General features: G+C 45.0%; 1 protein-coding gene across 1 annotated transcript; it reads left to right on the plus strand.

Moving 5' to 3' along the window:
* Nucleotides 1-2,945: 2,945 nt before the first annotated feature.
* LOC111373333 (transcription factor MYB64-like) lies at nucleotides 2,946-3,770 on the plus strand. Its single transcript, XM_022995845.1, has 2 exons — nucleotides 2,946-3,327; nucleotides 3,433-3,770. Exons 1-2 carry the CDS (start codon nucleotides 2,946-2,948, stop codon nucleotides 3,768-3,770), a joined length of 720 nt encoding a protein of 239 aa, XP_022851613.1.
* Nucleotides 3,771-19,727: the final 15,957 nt, after the last annotated feature.

Here is a 19,727-nt window from a genome sequence, read left to right on the forward strand (position 1 = left end):
ATATTCGACATAGGAAACATTCGATTTGGAAAATGATATCTAAATAAAAGTTGTAGCTCTTTGAGTTAGCTTTCCAACGCACTTTGAATTACCTCAATTGGATATCAGAAGAAGAAGTTATGATAGAAACACTAAAAACTGTGTAGTGTCAACCGGTCAACTGAAGCTGCCTGAAATGAAAATTCTCGTTTTTCTCTAGAATTTAAATATATATTTTCATCAATTATTTTCTAAAAGGATCACCCACATTTTTGGCAATAAAAATCCCACTAAATTGAAGCATTTAACCTCAAACTTAAAGGGCACCCATGTTTTCTCTCTTAAATGAAATTTGACCCTTCATTTGCTTTAAGTTATGGGATATTTACCTATAAATAGAGACCTCATTTTGCTCATTTTTTTTCTCACACCAAAAGCAAGAGTTTTTACATACTAAAGAAAGAGTTTCCAAGAGAGAAAAAGAGAGGGAGGAAAACTATTTTTCCTAGAAGTTTAAGAAGTGTTTTCTAGCATCAATTCTCAACAGTTTTCAAACATCCAAGGAGTACATTTCTTTCAACGTCCAAGTTTCATCAAAGTTTTCAATCCAAGTTTTCAAAGTTTCAAAAGCTTCAGTCAAGGTAGGTAGAGGTGCAATGTGTTTAATCGTGTTAAGTTATAAGTTTCGATTCATGTCAATGTTTGTATGTTAAATGGTACTCCGATACGGCATATCCCTCTATGTTAATAGTTGTATGTCAAATGGTACTCCAGTACGGCATACCCCTCTATGTTGAAAAAATGTTTATATGTCAAATGGTGCCCTCGGCTACGGCATATCCCTTCATGTCAAATGGTGCCTCCGGGTACGGCATGTATGAAAAGTTATAAAGTTAATGTTTTGAAATGTATAGCTTGATCACGAATGCACCTATGACACCTATTGAGTTTTTTCAACTCACGGGTTTAATCACATCTCTACAGATTGAAGGAATTCTACCTTGGGCATGGATGGAGGAGAAGATGGAGAGTAATGCAACAAGCCCATGGAAATCCGGTGAATAAGTGATTTGGATTTATTTTTATGAAATGTTTTCCAATGTTGTTTCTTTAAAGTTTTGAATAACGCAGAATGCGAGAACAAGTTATGTTTTCTTCAAATAAATTACATTTGTTTGTTTTGAAAAATGATTCAGTGTTTTTGTTTAAAGTATTTGAAGTATTGTTATTTAAATTATTATCCGAAGATGTAAGCTTCCGCTAAAACGTATACACTTGTTACTAAACCATCGGTTAAGCTAAGTAAAGTAAGTAGCATTCCGGTCCACTAGGGGTCGAGGCGTTACATGCACATCGCGTCCCAGAAAATGCCTAGAATATTATGAAAATTAGGCTATGTCCCTGCCGCATCTTGGACATTGCCTACACATCGTATCCCAGAAATTGCCTAGAAATGCCTGGAAATCAGGTTACATTCCTACCACGATCAGGACACGCCCCGAACATGGTCTGGGCTCCATGCCAAAAAACTGCTTTGAAATGCCTGAAAATCAGGCTCTGTCCCTGTCGTGGCTCGGATGCGTCCTGAATATGGCCTGCATACCATGACCTAGAAACTGCCTAGAAATGCCTGAAATGAGGTTACATCCCTGTCACGTCCAGGATGCACCCCGGACATGGCTTGCACACGGTGCCTAAAAACTGTCGAAAAATGCCTGAAAATCAGGCTGCGTCCCTTTCGTGGCCATGACTTGTCCCGAATTTGGCCTGCACACCGTGTCCCAAAAACTGCCCAAAATGTCTGGGAACATGCATGCGTCCTAACAGGGCCTGCACACCGTGCTTCATTCATTTGATTGAAAATCTGTTGCGCCCCTAACGTGGTCAGGACTCGTCCCGAACATTTCCTGCACACCGTGCCCAAAAATTGCCTAGAAATGCCTGAAAATCATATTATGTCCGCGGCCAAGACGCCTCTCGGACATGGCCTTCATATCGTGCCCATAAACTACCTAGAAATGCCTAAAAATCAGATTGCGTCCGCAGCCAGGACGCATCCCGAACATGCCCTGTACACCATGTCCTAGAAACTGCCTACAAATGCTTGAAAATCAGATTGCGTCCGCGGCCAGGACACCTCTCGGACATGGCTTGCACACCGTACCCATAAACTACCTAGAAATGCCTAAAAATCATATTGCGTCCACGGCCAAGACGCAGTCTCGGACATGGCCTGCATATCGTGCCCATAAACTACCTAGAAATGCCTAAAAATCAGATTGCGTCCGCAGCCAGGACGCATCCCGAACATGCCCTGTACACCATGTCCTAGAAACTGCCTACAAATGCTTGAAAATCAGATTGCGTCCACGGCCAGGACACCTCTCGGACATGGCTTGCACACCGTACCCATAAACTACCTCGAAATGCCTAAAAATCATATTGCGTCCACGGCCAGGACGCATCCCCGACATGATCTGCACACTGTGTCCTAGAAATTGCCTACAAATACTGAAAATAAGGCTGCGTCCTAGACATGTCCTGCACCCCATGTCCAAGAAACCTTAAACCCCAGGCCCTAAATCGTAACCACTAAGCCCTAAACCCTAAGCCCTGACCCTGAACCCTGGATCCTGAACCTTGGACCCTAAACCCTAAACCCTGAATCACTTTCCTTCTAATGAAGGAAATCAGTTTCGAAATTTTTCTTCAAATGGCACAACCAGTAATTACACCACCGAAAAGCCAAGCTTCATGGAAGGACTTCAACATGAAAAAAAAAACTTCGAGTGAAAATCTTTCAGTAAATGTGATACCTGCACCAGTCAACCCTGATATCAGATATCAGATAAAAGTTCTTCTTCCAGATATCAGATAAAGGGCCAGTAGATAGGCGAAGAAGACAGGAGACTAATTAGCTTAGTACATCAATTTGGATTAAGGAAATGGACTAAATAGCTGAAGAAATGGTTGGTAGAGTGGGAAAACAGTGTCGTAAGCGATGGAATAATCATCTGCGTTCTCATATCAAGAAGGATGTTTTGACCGACGATGAAGAGAGACAGTTAATTCAAGCACATGAAAGACTTGGAAATCGAAGGCCAAAGATAGCTAAGTACATTCCTGGAAGAGCTGAAAATTCAATAAAGAATCACTGGAATGCTACAAAAAGGAGGCAGATTTCAAGGAGAAAGATAAAGAAAGTAAAAGGAGATAGAAGACAGTCAACATTATTAGAAGATTATATCATAAAAAAGTATTTCAGTAATGGTTCCACCTCCACTAACTCAAATTCCAGCATCACCACCACTATAGCAAATCCTTCCAACGTCGGCACACCACTCCCAAGTGATGAAGACTCTACACCATTTTTTAGTTTTGAATCATGCAATAACGAAATGGATTTCATGAAAACCCTATTTGAAAATAATTAGTCCATCGATTCAATCCCAGTCGATCATTGTCAACCAATGAATCCAGCTGAAGGGACATCTGAGAATACTTATAGCTTCAACATTGATGAAAATTATAATCATCCCACCATTTTCTTCACTTCCCTAGAGATTTTACAGACAACTAATTCTCAACAGCCTGCTGTAGAATATGTGGAAAATGACTTATTCCATTCTGCTCCAAACCCAATGGGGAATAAATTTTTCCATTCTGAAATTCAAATTAAATCATGGAATTTAATTCTAACTTTCAAAGCGTGGAGACTGAAGCTTCACAGATTTATCCTGATGAGTTGTACTCTTCATATCAATGGGATGGAGACAATGCTGGAAGCGTAAATTTAACAACAAATCTGCCAACGATTAATTAAGGTACAACCTTTGGAAGCACAATGGACACGGATTTGATGGACATGGTCTCATCTTCTTAGCTACCTCCTCAATTAAGACCATACAATGGCTTCTTCTAATCTAGTTAATAATTATTATCCTATAATTATTGTGTTTTGGCTTAGTTAAACACTCTATGACTTTACAAATATTAGTAAAACTGAAATCTACTGCTTCGTTAGAACTTATTAAAGGGAAATTCAAGCCAGAAAAATCCTAAACCCTGAACCCTAAGCCCTAAACCTCGATGAGGCCACCTCCGATTTGAGACACCCTAATGAGGTAAGGGTGTGTATTGGGGTGAATTTGGGGCATAAGTTGCCCGAAAGGGTTTGGATTGAGTGCGCCGATAACCGTAGCTTTTGGCAGACGGTTATTTATTAGAAACGGCCAAATTTTTGCTTCTCTTGTAAACAATTGGACCATTCTTATGATCAGTGTACTACGGTTCCTTCTCCTCCCCCTATAGTTGTTGTGTATCCCCTTGTTTAGGCTGCATCCTTGCCGCAGCCCAGACGAGTCTCGGACATTGCCTGCACACCGTATCCAAGAGACTACATAGAAAAATGTGAAAATCAAGATGTGTCCTTGCAGCATCCTGGACATGGCCTACACATCGTGTCCTGAAAACTACCCAAAAACCAGGTTGCATCCTTGTCATGGACCAAATGCATCCCGAACATTGCCTGTACATCGAGTTCCAAAAATCGCCTAAAAATACTTGGAAGTCTGGATGCGTCCCTGCTGCATCCTGGACATGGCTTGCACACCGTGTCCATGAAACTGCCCAGAATTACCTTAAAATCAGGCTCCATCCCTACCTTGGCCTCGACGTGTCCCGACATGGCCAGCACGCCAAGTCCCAAAAATTGTAAAGAAATGCCTGAAAATTAGGCGGCATCCCAGCCACGGCCTGGATGCATCCCGGACATGCCCTGCACACCGTGCCCACAAATTGCCTAAAAATTAGGTTACATCCCTACAGTGTCTAGGACGCGTCCCAGACGCGGCTTGCACACCGTGTCCAACAACTTCCTAAGAATGCCTGAAAATCAGCTGCATCCCTACGTAGCCCTGATGCGTCTTGGTCATGGCCTGAACACCATGTCCCTAAAACTACCTAGAAATGCCCGAAAATAAGGTTACGTCCCTGTTGCGTCCTGGACAAAGCCTGCACACCGTGTCCAAAAAACTGCCTAGAAATGCCTGGAAATCAGGCTGCATTCCTGTAGCAGCCCCAACGCGTCCCAAAAATTGCCTGCACACTAGGTCGAAAAAATTGCCTAGAAATACGTGAAAATCAAGATGTGTCCCTACCACGGCCTAGATGCGTCCTGGACACTGCCTGCACACTTGGCCCCAAAAGCTGCCTAAAAATACCTAAAAGTCAAGATGCGTCCCCGTCGCATCCTGGACATGGCCTGTACACCGTGTCCCAGAAACTACCCAGAATTGCCTAAAAATTAGGCTTCATCCTTGCCATGGCCATGCCGTGTCCTTGACATGGCCTACACACCGAGTCCTAGAAATTGCCAAGAAATGCCTGAAAATCAGGCTGTCTTTGCCGAGGCCAAGACGTGTCCCAAACATAGTCTGCACACCGTGCCCATAAACTGCCTACAAATGCCTGAAAATCAAACTGCATCCCTACCACGGCCAGGACACTTCCTGGACGTGCCCTGCACACAATGCCCAAGAACTTCCCAGAATTGCCTGAAAATCAAGTTGCATCCCTATCATGGCCCGGATGCGTCCTGGTCATCGCCTGCACACCATGTCCTAGAAACTGCCTTAAAATGCCTAAAAATCTGGTTGTGTCCCTACCTCGTCCTGGACATGTCCTGCACACCGTGTCCTAGAAACTGCCTTAAAATGCCTAAAAATCTGGTTGTGTCCCTACCTCGTCCTGGACATGTCCTGCACACCGTGTCCTAGAAACTGCCTTAAAATGCCTAAAAATCTGGTTGTGTCCCTACCTCGTCCTGGACATGTCCTGCACACCGTGTCCTAGAAACTGCCTTAAAATGCCTAAAAATCTGGTTGTGTCCCTACCTCGTCCTGGACATGTCCTGCACACCGTGTCCTAGAAACTGCCTTAAAATGCCTAAAAATCTGGTTGTGTCCCTACCTCGTCCTGGACATGTCCTGCACACCGTGTCCTAGAAACTGCCTTAAAATGCCTAAAAATCTGGTTGTGTCCCTACCTCGTCCTGGACATGTCCTGCACACCGTGTCCTAGAAACTGCCTTAAAATGCCTAAAAATCTGGTTGTGTCCCTACCTCGTCCTGGACATGTCCTGCACACCGTGTCCTAGAAACTGCCTTAAAATGCCTAAAAATCTGGTTGTGTCCCTACCTCGTCCTGGACATGTCCTGCACACCGTGTCCTAGAAACTGCCTTAAAATGCCTAAAAATCTGGTTGTGTCCCTACCTCGTCCTGGACATGTCCTGCACACCGTGTCCTAGAAACTGCCTTAAAATGCCTAAAAATCTGGTTGTGTCCCTACCTCGTCCTGGACATGTCCTGCACACCGTGTCCCAGAAACTATCTAGGAATGCCTGGAAACTAGGCTACATCCCTGCCACAGCCCAGATGCATCCCGAACATTACCTGCACATCGTGTTCCAGAAACTACTTAAAATTACCTGAAAGTCAGGATGTGTCCCTATCGCATCTTTGACATGCCCTGCACACCGAGTCCAAGAAACTGCCTAGAATTGCTTGAAAATGAGGCTTCGTCTCTACCGTGGCCATGCCACGTCTTGAACATGGCTTGACATCGAGTCCCAGAAATTGCCAAGAAATGCCTAAAAATCGAGATGCGTCCCTATCGCAGCTAGGACGGGTCCGGGACATGGTCTGCACACCGTGCCCACAAACTGCCTACAAATGCCTAAAAATCAAGTGGCGTCCCTACCACGATCAGGCAAGTCCCAGAAGTGGCCAGCACACCGTGCCTAAAAACTTCCTAGAAATGCTTGAAAATCAGGCTGCATCCATGCCGTCGCGGGAAGCGTCCCGTTCATGGCCTGCACACCATCTCCCAGAAATTTCCTAGAAATGCCTAAAAATCAAGCTACGTCCTTGACGCATCGTGGACGTGGCTTGCACACTGTGTCCCAAAAACTGCCAAGAAATGCCTTGAAATCCGGTTGCATCCCTGCCACAGCCTAAACACATCCCGGACATTGCCTGCACATCGTGTACCAGAAAACTATCTAGAAATACTCGAAAATTAGGATACTTCCCTGCAGCATCCTGGACATGGCTTACACTTTGTGACCACAAAACTACCTAGAAATGCTTGAAAATCAGGCTGCGTCCCTACCGCGGCTAGGACATGGCCTGCACACTGTGTCCTAGAAACTACGTACAAATACCTAGATATTAGGCTGCATCCTTATCGCGGCCCAGACGATTCCCGAACATGGTCTGCACACCACGTCCCAGAAATTGCCTAGAATATCATGAAAATCAGGCTGTGTTCCTGCCGCATCTTGGACATTGCCTGCACACCGTGTCCTAGAAATTCCCTAGAAATGCCTAGAAATTAGGTTGCGTTCTTGCCATGATCAGGACACATCCTGAACATGGTTTACATGTCGTGCCAAAAAATTGCCCTGAAATGCCTGAAAATCAGGCTCCGTCCCTGCCTTGGCTCGGATGCGTCCTGAACATGGCCTGCACACCATGACCTAGAAACTGCCTAGAAATTCTTGAAAATGAGGTTACGTCCTTGTCACGTCTAGGATGCATCCTGGACATGGCCTGCACACAGTGCCCAAAAATTGTCAAAAAATGCGTGAAAATCAGGCTACGTCCCTTTCCTGGCCATGACTTGAAAATTTGGCCTGCACACCATGTTCCAAAAACTACCCAGAATGTCTGGGAAAATGCATGCACCCCTAACATGGCCTGCACACCGTGTTTCCTTCATTTGGTTGAAAATCTGCTTGTGCCCCTAACGTGGTCAGGACGCGTCTCGAACATTGCCTGCACACCGTGCCCACAAACTGCCTAGAAATGCCTAAAAATTAGATTGTGTACGTGGCCAGGACACCTCTTGGACATGGCCTGTACACCGTGCCTATAAACTGCCTAGAAATGCCTAAAAATCAGATTGCGTCCACGGCTAGGATGAATCTCGGACAAGGCCTGCACACCATGTCCTAGAAACTGCCTAGAAATGCCAGAAAATAAGGTTGCGTCCTGGACATGTCATGCACACCGTGTCCCAAAAACCGTCCTAAGCCCAAAGCCCTAAGCCCTAAGCCTTGACCCTAAACCCTAAACCCTAAACCATTTTCCTTCTAATGAAGTAAATCAGTTTCAGAATTTTTCTTCAAATGGCACAGCCAGTACTTACACCACCGGAGAGCCATGCTTCATAGAAGGACTTCAACATGAAAAACAAACTTTGGGTGAAAATCTTTCAGTAAATGTGATACCTGCACCGGTCAATCCTGATCGGAAGGAGAAGAGAGAGAATAGTTCTTCTTCCGGATATCAGATAAAAGACCAGTGGATAGGCGAAGAAGACAGGGGACTGATTAGCTTAGTTCATCAACTTGGATTGAGGAAATGGGCTGTAATAGCTGAAGAAATGGTTGGTAGAGTGGGAAAACTGTGTCGCGCGCGATGGAATAATCGTCTACATCCTCATATTAAGAAGGACATTTTGACTGACGATGAAGAGAGACGGTTAATTCAAGCACATGAAAGACTTGAAAATCGATGGGCAGAGATAGCTAAGTACATTCCTGGAAGAACTAAAAATTCAATAAAGAATCACTAGAATGTGATAAAAAGGAAGTAGATTTCAAGGAGAAAGATAAAGAAAGTAAAAGGAGATAGAAGATAGTCAACATTATTATAAGATTACACCATAAAAAAGTATTTCAATAATGGTTCCACCTCAACTAACTCAAATTCTAGCACCACCACCACTACAGCAAATCCGTCCAATGCCGGTACACCACTCTCTCTACACCATTTTTCAGTCTCAAATCATGCAATAAAGAAATGGATTTCATGGAAACCCTGTTTGAAAATAATCAGTCCATCGATTCAATTCCAGTCGATCATTGTCAACCAATGAATCTAGCTGAAGGGACATCTGAGAATACTTATAGCTTCAACATTGATGAAAATTATAATCATCCCACCATTTTCTTCACTTCCCTAGAGATTTTACAGACAACTGATTCTCAGCAGCCTGCTATAGAATATGTGGAAAATGACTTATTCCATTATGCTCCAAACCCTATGGGAAATAAATTTTTCCATTCTGAGAATTCTGATTTAATCATGGAATTTAATTCTAACTTTCGAAGCATGGAGACTGAAGCTTCGCAGATTTATCCTGATGAGTTGTACTTTTCATATCAATGGGATGGAGGCAATGCTGGAAGCGTAAATTTAACAACAAATCTGCCAACAATTAATCAAGGTACAACCTTTGGAAGCACAATGGACACGAATTTGATGGACATGGCCTCATCTTCTCAGCTGCCTCCTCAATTATGTCCATACAATGGCTTCTTCTAATCTAGTTAATAATTATTATCCTATATTTATTGTGTTTTGGCTTAGTTAAACACTCTATGACTTTACAAATATCAGTAAAACTGAATTCTGCTGCTTTGTTAGAACTTAGGAAAATTCAGGCCAAAAAAAAAAAACCCTTAACCCTAAACCTTAAACCTCGATGAGGCCACCTCCGACTTGAGACGCTCTGGTGAGGTAAGGGTGTGTATTGAGGTGAATTTGGGACATAAGTTGCCCGAGCGGGTTTGGATTGAGCGCGCCGGTAACCGTGGCTTTTGGCAAACAGTTATTTATTAGAAGCGATCGATTTTTTACTTCTCTTGTAAACAATTGGGCCATTCTTATGATCAGTGTTGTGTATCCCCCTATTTAGGCCGCATCCTTGCCGTAGCCCAGACGAGTCCCGGACATTGCCTACACACCGTGTCCAAGAAGCTACATAGAAAAACGAGGAAATAAGGATGTGTCCCTGCAGCATCTTGGACATGGCCTACACACCGTGTCCTGAAAATTAGGTTGCCTGAAAATTAGGTTGCACCCCTGCATAGCCCTGATGCGTCCTAGTCATGTCCTAAACATCGTGTTCCAGAAACTGCCTAGAAATGCCTGAAAATCCGGCTGCGTCCCTGTCGCATCCTAGACAAAGCCTGCACACCGTGTCCTAAAAACTGTCTAGAAATGCCTGGAAATTAGGCTGGCATCCCTACAGCAGCCCCAACGTGTCACGAAAATTACCTGCACACTGGGTCGAAGAAATTGCCTAGAAATACGTAAAAATTAGAATGTGTCCCTACAACATCCTAGACATGGCCTACACACCATGTCCCAAAAACTGCCTAAAAATGCCTGGAAACCAAGATGCATCCCTACCATGGCCCAGACGCATCCCAGACACTGTATGCACACCGTGCTCCAGAAGTTGCCTAAAAATACTTGAAAGTCAAGATGCGTCCCTGTCCCATCCTGGACATGGCCTGCACACCATGTCCTAGAAACTACCTAGAATTGCTTGAAAATTAGGCTCCGTCCCTGCCATGGCCGTGACGCGTCCCGGACATGGCCTACAAACCAATTCCTAGAAATTGCCAAGAAATGCCTAAAAATCAGGCTGTGTCCTTGCCGAGGCTAGGATGCATCCCGGACAAAGCCTGCACACCGTGCCCACAAATTGCCTATAAATGCCTGAAAATCAAGCTACATCCCTACCACAGCCAGGACACGTCCCGGACTTGCCCTGTACACCGTGCCCAAAAACTTTCCAGAATTGCCTAAAAAATAAGTTGCATCCCTATCGTGGGCCGGACGCGTCCTGGTCATGGCTTGCACATTGTGTCCTAGAAATTGCCTAAAATTTTAGCTGCCTCCCTGCCTCATCCAGGAAATGGCCTGAACACCGTGTCCCAGAAATTGCTCGCCAAGAAGGACCTGGAAATCATGCTGCAACCCTACAGCAGCCTCGACGAGTCCCGAACATTGTCTGGACACCGTGTCCAAGAAATTGTCGAGAAATACGTGAAAATTAGGATGACCTGCACACCGTGTCCCTAAAACTATCTAGAAATGCCCAAAAACCAGGTTGAATCACTAACATTGCCTGCACACTATGTTCAACAAACTACCTAAAAATACTGAACATGGCCTGAAAATTAGGCTGCGTCCCTACCGCAGCTAGGACATGTCCCGGATATGGCCCGCACATCGTGCCCACAAAAAGCCTGCAAATGCCTGAAAATCAAGATGTATCCCTATCGCAGCCAAGACACATCCCTGTCGTGGCCATGAAGCGTCCCAAACATAGCTTGCACACTGAGTCCCAGAAATTGCCAAGAAATGCTTAAAAATCTGGCTGCATCCTGGACATGGCCTGCACACCGTGCCCACAAACTGCCTACAAATGCCTGAAAATTAGGATTCGTCCCTACTGCAGTAAGGATGCGTCCCGAACATGGCCTACACCCCATGCCCAAAAACTTTCCACAAATGCCTGAAAATCAAGCTACGTGCCTGACGTGGCCCAGACGCGTCTCAGTTAAGGCTTGCACATCCTAGAAATTGCCTAGAAATGTTGAGAAATCAGGCTGCATCCCTGCAGCAGCCCGACGCGTCCTAAAAATTGCCTGCACACCGTGTCAAAGAAACTGCCTAGAAATACGTGAAAATCAGGATATGTCCCTGTAGCATCCTGGACATGGCCTATACATCGTGTCCCAGAAACTACCTAGAAATACTTGGAAACTAGGCTGCATCCCTTCCACGGCCCAGACGCGTCCTGAACATTGCCTGCACACCGCGTTCCAGAAACTACTTAAAAATACTTGAAAGTCAGGATGCATCCCTGCCGCATCCTCGACATGCCTTGGACACCATGACCCAGAAACTACACAGAATTGCTTAAAAATCAGGCTCCATCCCTACCGTGGCCATGACGCATCCAGAACATGGCCGACACATCGAGTCCTAGAAATTGCCAAAAAATGCCTGAAAATCAGCCTGCGTCCCTACCGCGGCTAGGATGCGTCCTGGACATGGCCTGAATACCATGACCACAAACTGCCTACAAATACTTGAAAATTAGGCGACGTGCCCACCACGATCAGGACGCGTCCTAGACGTGGCCTGCACATCGTGCCCAAAAACTTTTCAAAAATGCGTGAAAATTAGGCTGCGTCCCTACCGTCACCTAGAGGCGTCCCATTCATGGCCTTCACACCGTGCACCAGAAAATTGTCTAGAAACACCTGAAAATCAAGATACGTACCTGATGCATCTTAGACTTGGCTTAGACACTGTGACCCAGAAACTTCCTACAAATGCCTGAAAATAAGGTTGCATCCCTACCCCAGCCAGGACATGGCTTGCACATCGTGTCCCAGAAATTGTGTAGAAATGCCTAATATTAGGAAGCATCCCTGTCGCGGCCCAAACGAGTCCCGAACTTGGCCTGCACACCGCGTCTCAGAGTTTACCTAGGATATCATGAAAATCAGGCTGCCTCCCTGTCGCATCTTGGACATTGCTTGCACACCATGTCCTAGAAACTGCGTAGAAATGCCTAGAAATCAGGTTGCGTTCCTGCCATGATTAGGACGCATCCCGAACATGGTCTACACACCGTACCCAAAAATTGCCCTCAAATGCCGAAAAATCAGGCTCCGTCCCTGTCGTGGCTAGGATGCGTCCTAAACATGGCCTACACACAATAACCTAGAAACTGTCTAGAAATGCCTGTAAATTAGGCTACGTCCCTACCACGTCCAGGATGCGTCCCGGACAAGGCTTGCACACAGTGCCCAATAATTGTCGAAAAATGCTTGAAAATTAGGCTGCTTCCCTTCCGTGGCCATGACTTATCCTGAATTTAGCTTGCACACCATGTCCCAAAAATTGCCCAAAATGCCTAAGAACATGCCTGCGCCCCTAACATGGCCTGCACACCATGGTTCTTTCATTTGGTTGAAATCTACTTGCGTCCCAAACATTGCCTACACACCGTGCCAACAAACTGCCTAGAAATGCCTAAAAATTAGATTGCGTTTGTGGCCAGGACGTCTCTCGGACATGGCCTACATACCGTGCCCATAAACTGCCTAGAAATACCTAAAAATCAAATTGCGTTCGATACCACGACGCATCACGAACATGGCCTGCACATCGCGTCCAAAAAATTGCCTAGAAATGCTGGAAAATAAGGCTGCATTCTGGATATGTCCTGCACACCGTGTCCCAGGAACCCTAAACCCCATGCCCTTAACCGTAAGCCCTAAGCCCTAAATCCTAAGCCCTAAGCCCTGGACCCTGACCCCTGAACCCTGGACCTTGGATCCTAAACCCTAGACCCTGAACCTAGACCCTGAACCCTAGACCCTAAAGCCTAAACCATTTTCCTTCTAATGAAGTAAATCAGTTTTAGAATTTTTCTTCAAATGGCATAACCAGTAATTACACCACCGAGGAGCCAAGCTTCATGGAAGGGCTTCAATATTAAAAACAAACTTCGGGTGAAAATCTTTCAGTAAATGTGATGGCCGCACCGGTCAATCCTGATTGGAAGGAGAAGAGAGGTGGTAGTTCTTCTTCCCGATATCAGATAAAAGGCCAGTGGATAGGCAAAGAAGACAGGAGACTGATTAGCTTAGTAATACAATTTGGATTAGGGAAATGGGTTGTAATAGCTGAAGAAATGGTTGGTAGAGTGGGAAAACAGTGTCGCGAACGATGGAATAATCATCTGCGTCCTCATATCAAGAAGGACATTTGGACTGAAGATGAAGAGAGATGGTTAATTCAAGCACATGAAGGACAAGGAAATCGATGGGCGGAGATAGCTAAGTACATTTCTGGAAGAACTAAAAATTCAATAAAGAATCACTGGAATGCTACAAAAAGGAGGCAGATCTCAAGGAGAAGATAAAGAAAGTAAAAGGAGATAGAAGACAGTTGACAGTATTAAAAGATTACATCATAAAAAAATATTTCAGTAATGGTTCCACCTCTACTAACTCAAATTTTTGCAGCACCACCACTATAACAAATCCGTCCAACGCTAGTACACCACTCTCTCATGATGACGACTCTACACCATTTTTCAGTTTCGATCATGCAATGATGAAATGGATTTCATGAAAACCCTATTTGAAAACAATCAGTCCATCGATTCAATTCCAGTCGATCATTGTCAACTAATGAATCCAGCTGAAGGGACATTTGAGAATACTTATAGCTTCAACATTGAAGAAAATTATAATCATCCCACCATCTTCTTCACTTCCCTGGAGATTTTACAAACAACTGATTCTCAACTGCATGCTGTAGAATATGTGGAAAATGACTTATTCCATTATTGTGTTGTAGCTTAGTTAAACATTCTATGACTTTACAAATATCTGTAAAACTGAATTTTGCTGCTTCGTTAGAACTTATTAAAAGGCAATTCAGGCAAAAAAAACCCTAAACCCTATACCCTAAACTGTATGCCCGAAACCCTAAACCGTAAGCGCTAAACCTCGACTTGCCTCGACAGATTAGGGCATTGGTACAGATCGACAGACATGGATTGCCCAGCTTTAGAGGTTTGTAGTTTAAGCTATCATTATTGCATTTTTCTTGTACAAGGAAGTAGTACTTCCTCATTTACTTTGTTCATTTTTAATTTTTTAGTTGTTGCACTGTTGCTTTTTGGAGGTCACGTTTATGCCCCCTCCTTCCCTGTACTCTTGATTTTTATGAAATAAATACGGTTGGGGAACCCTTAACCCCCATCAACCTTCCTTGGTGGATCCTAAAAAGTCATTAAGGATGTGTGGATGTCTTTACTAAAATAAAATTAGAAAGAAAAACCTAAGCCCTAAACCTCGATGAGGCCACCTCTGACTTGAAACGCCCTAGTGAGGCAAGGGTGTGTATTGAGGTGAATTTGAGGCATAAGTTGCCCGAGAGTGTTTTGATTGAGCGCGCCAGTAACCGTGACTTTTGGTAAACAGTTATTTATTAGAAGTGACCATTTTTTTGCTTCTAATGTAAACACTTGGGCCATTCTTATGATCAATGTACTACTATTCCTCCTCCTCCCCCTCCCCCTATAGTTGTTGTACATCTCCCTATTTAGTCCCCTATTACTAGGACTGACAAGGATAAAGACAAGGTGACGTTTGTGGAGCCAAAGAAACAGTGGGTGTTAGTTTTAGCAGTGCCTTCTATGCTTCCCACTACTACTACCGCAGTTGTGACAAAGTCATTATTTGCACCAGCAGTTCCTACATCTACTCCATCATAGTTTATCCAGAGGCACCTCCGTATATTCATTCAATTACTGAGCCTACTCAAATGCTCCTATCGAGGTGCCCACTTCTCCTATTATTACTTCCATAGCTCCTATTCCCATAGCTACTACTGATGTACCCCCTGAGTCGACACATATCAGTTCTCCACCATTGAAGACACACACAGATGGTACTCAGTCAGCACAGGGATCAGGTACCAGGAAAGTTCCTCAAACCACCTTCACCCGATCTTTCTATAATAGCTCCTACACAAAATAAGGTGAAAGAACATATACAGAGAGACATAAATGGCATGGGCCTTGGAGACTACGTGCAAAATGCAGAGGACGATGTCCCTACAGTTAGCAGGTCCCATGATTCAAATGTTGTAGCACAGAGTACCATGAGATTAGACGCTCCCGCTTTTCTCCCAACATTCAATGCACCACCATCTGAACAGTACTTTTCACCAAAGCAGGCTCCTTCACGTAGGTGAGACCCCACTCCAATGAGCGAGCTAGACAACGTAGACTACTATGATCAGAAAGTGTTTCAGACCCGATTGATGTCTATGTACTACCACCCGAAGATTTACACTTAGGAATACCCTTGAGTAGCTTCCACTAGTTTTTTGTTCGTGTCCTGTTTATTTTGTTTGCATTTTATCTTGAGATATTTGTTACAACTTACATTTGCTGGAGGTCAGGTCTATGCCCCCTCCTCTAGTTGTATTCTCGCTTTTCATTATATAAAATAAACCACACTAGTGGTATTTGGTTAAAAAAAAAACCCCTAAGCCCTAAACCCTAAGTCCTAAACCATAAACCTAAACCCTGGACCCTGGACCCTGAAACCTGAACCTGCACCTACACCCTAAACCCTAAACCATTCTATTCTATTGTCTACAAAATTACTCAAATTTTATTTGAAAATCGATCAATTTTTCGCTTAAAATAGCTTCACTCAAAAATATTTTCTTATTTTCGGACGTTGTGTTTTTGTTATGTGTTCTTTCTGAAGCAAGAGAGTTCGTAGTAGGCGATGAAAATAATTTATGGTCAGTTCCATCTTCTATTGACGAGTTCAACAAATGGGCTGAGAAAACACGATTTCAGATTAGGGATTCTTTAGTTCTAAAGTATGATTCCAAGAGTGATTCAGTGCTAGAAGTGACCGAGGAAGACTACAAAATCTGTAACAACGCCAATCCAATAAAATAACACCATGATGGAGAAACTACAATTTCGCTGGAAAAATCAAGTCCATTTTTCTTCATCAGTGGAGCTGAAGAACATTGCCAGAAGGGTCAAAAGCTAGAGGTTATGGTTCTATCCTATAAACATGGCTTCAGCCACCAATCTACAGCGCAGGCACCTTCTCCTCAGCATCACCATCACCACTACCATGCACTGGTGCTAGCCCCGACTAACGGTGGTACTGGTCTGAAGGTGACAGAGGGGTTTATTTCTAGCACTACGATGGTGGGAAGTTATGTTTTGTTGTGTAGACTAGTTTTATTATTCATGCGTTCTAACGTTGAGCTACATTTTATTTTCATTATTCTTTGTCACGTATATATTTCCTGGTTTTAATTCTAAATTAATTTCAAAAAACCCTAAGACCCAAAAATTACCTAAAAATGCCCAAAAATCAGGTCGCGTCTCTGCCGCGGCCAGGATGCATCACGAACTAGCCCTCCACACCGCGCCCACAAACTACCTAGAAATGCCTGAAAATCAGGCTGTGTCCCCACCTAGCCAGGACGTGTCCTAAATATGGTCTGTGCACCGTGCCCAAAAACTGCCCAAAATTACCTAAAAATCAGGCTCTGTCCCTGCCGTGGCCTGAACGTGTCCCTGACATGACCTGTACACCGTGACCCAGAAATTGACGAGAAATGCCTAAAACTCAGGCTGCATCCTGGACATCGCCTACGCTCCATGCCCCGAAAACTACCTAGAAATGCCTAGAAATCAGGCTGCATCCTTGCCGCAGTCCAGACGAGTCCCGAACATTGCCTACATACTCTGTCCAAGAAATAACATAGAAAAACGTGAAAATCAGGATGTGTCCCTGTAGCATCCTGGACATGGCCTACACCTCGTGTCCTAAAAACTGCCTGAAAATCGAGCTGCATCCCCGTCATGGATCAGACGTGTCCCGGACACTGCCTGCACATCGTGTTCCAAAAAACTGCCTAAAAATACCTAAAAGTCTAGATTCATCCCTGCCGTATCCTGGACATGGCCTACACACCGTGTCCATGAAACTGCCCAGAATTGCCTGAAAATTAGGCTCCGTCCCTGCCTTGGCCATGATGCATCCCGGACATGGCCTGCACACTGAGTCCCAAAAATTGCCCGGAAATTGGGTGACGTCCCAGCCGTGGCCTGGATGCGTCCTGGACATGGCCTGTACACTGTGCCCACAAACTGCCTACAAATGCCTGAAAATTAGGCTACATCCCTACCACAGCCCAGACGCATCCTGGACATTACCTGCACATTGTACTCTAGAAGCTGCCTAAAAATACTTGAAAGTCAAGATGTGTCCCTTTTGCATCCTGGACATGCCATGCACACCGTGTCCCAGAAACTACCCAGAATTGCCTGAAAATCAGGCTCCGTCCCTGCCATGCCATGACGCGTCCCGAACATGGCCTACACACCGAGTCCTAGAAATTATCAAGAAATGCCTGAAAATAAGGCTGTGTCCTTGTCGAGGCCAGGACGCATCCCGGATATGGCCTACACACTGTGCCCACAAATGCCTGAAAATCAAGCTATGTCCCTACCACGACCAGGACGCATCCCGGACGTGTCCTGCACATTGTGCCCAAAAACTTTCCAGGTATGCCTGAAAATTAAGCGGCGTCCCTATCGTGCCCCGGGCGCGTCCTGGTCATGGCTACACACCATGTAGTAGAAATTACCTTAAAATGCCTAAAAATTTGGCTGCGTCCCTGCCTCGTCCTGGACATGGCCTGCACCGTGCCCCAGAAACTGCCTAGAAGGGCCTGGAAATCATGTTGCATCCCTGCAGTAGCCCCGACGTATCCCAGACATTGCTTCCACACCATGTCCAAGAAATTGTCGAGAAATACATGAAAATCAGGTTGGCCTCCACACCGTGTTCTAGAAACTGTCTAGAAATGCCCGAAAACCAGGTTGAATCCCTACCGCGACCCAGACACATTTTGGACATTGCCCGCACACCATGCTCCAGAAACTGCCTAAAAAAACCTAAAAGTTAGGATGCATCCTTGTCGCATCCTGGACATGGCCTGTATATCGTGTCCTAGAAACTACCCAAAATTGCCTGAAAATCAGGCTCCGTCTCTGCCATGGCCATGATGGGTCCCGAACATGGCCTGAACAACGAGTCCCACAAATTGCAATGAAATGCCTAAAAATCATGTTGTGTCCCTTCAGCGGCTAGGACATGTCCTGGGTATGGCCTGCACATCGTGCCACAAAAAGCCAACAAAATGCCTGAAAATCAGGATGCATCCCTACTGCAGCTAGGATGCATCCCGAACTTGGCCTGCACGCCATGCCAAAAACTTCCTAGAAATGACTTAAAATCAGGTTGCGTCCCTGCTGTGGCCCAGACGTGTCCCGTTCATGGCCTACACACTGTGTCCTAAAAACTACCTAGAAATACTTGAAAATCAGGTTGCGTCCCTGCCGCGTCTAGGCCATGGCCTGCACACCGTGTCCCAAAAATTGCCTAGAAATACATGAAAATCAGGCTGCTTCCCTGCCGCATCCTGGGCATTGACTGCACATCATATCCCAGAAATTGCCTAGAAATGTGTGGAAATCAAGTTGTGTTCCTGTCATGATCAGGGCGAATCTCTGACATGGCCTGCGCAACGTGTCCAAAAACTGCCCAAAATTACCTGAAAACCAAGCACTGTCCTTGTCGTACCCAGATGTGTCCCGGATGTGTTCCGCACAACGTGACCCAAAAACTGACGAGAAATGCCGAAAAATCAAGTTGTTTCTACGACGCGGACTGCACACCATGCCCAAAACCTTCCTAGAAATGCCTGAAAATCAGGCTGCATCCTTGTCGTGGCCCGAACTTCTCTCAAATTTAGCCTACACATTGTGTCCCAGAAACTGCCCAGAATGCCTGGGATGGTGCCTAGGTGCCTGACGTGGCCTATACACCGTACTTCCTTCATTTGGTTGAAAATTTTCTTTTGCCCCAGATGTGGTCGAGATGTGTTCCTAACATTTCCTGCACACCGTGCCCACAAACTGCCTAGAAATGCCTGAAAATCAGGTTGTGTCCCTGTCGCGGCTAGGACACGTCCCAAACATGGCCTGCAGATCATGACCACAAACTGCCTAAAAATGCCTAAAAATCAAGTTTCGTCCCTACCACGGCCAAGACTCGTCCCGGACATGGCATGCACACCAAGTCCCCGAAACTGCCTAAAAATGCCTGAAAATAAGGCAGTGTCCTGGACATGTCCTACACCCTATGTCCTAGAAACTCTAAATCCTAAATCATAAGCCCTAAACCTTAAGCCCTAAACCCTAAACCTTAAGCCCTAAACCCTTAGCCCTAAACCCTAAGCCCTGGACCCT

This window comes from Olea europaea, unplaced genomic scaffold (assembly GCF_002742605.1).
Source record: "Olea europaea var. sylvestris unplaced genomic scaffold, O_europaea_v1 scaffold1112, whole genome shotgun sequence".
Taxonomy (NCBI): Eukaryota; Viridiplantae; Streptophyta; class Magnoliopsida; order Lamiales; family Oleaceae; genus Olea; species Olea europaea.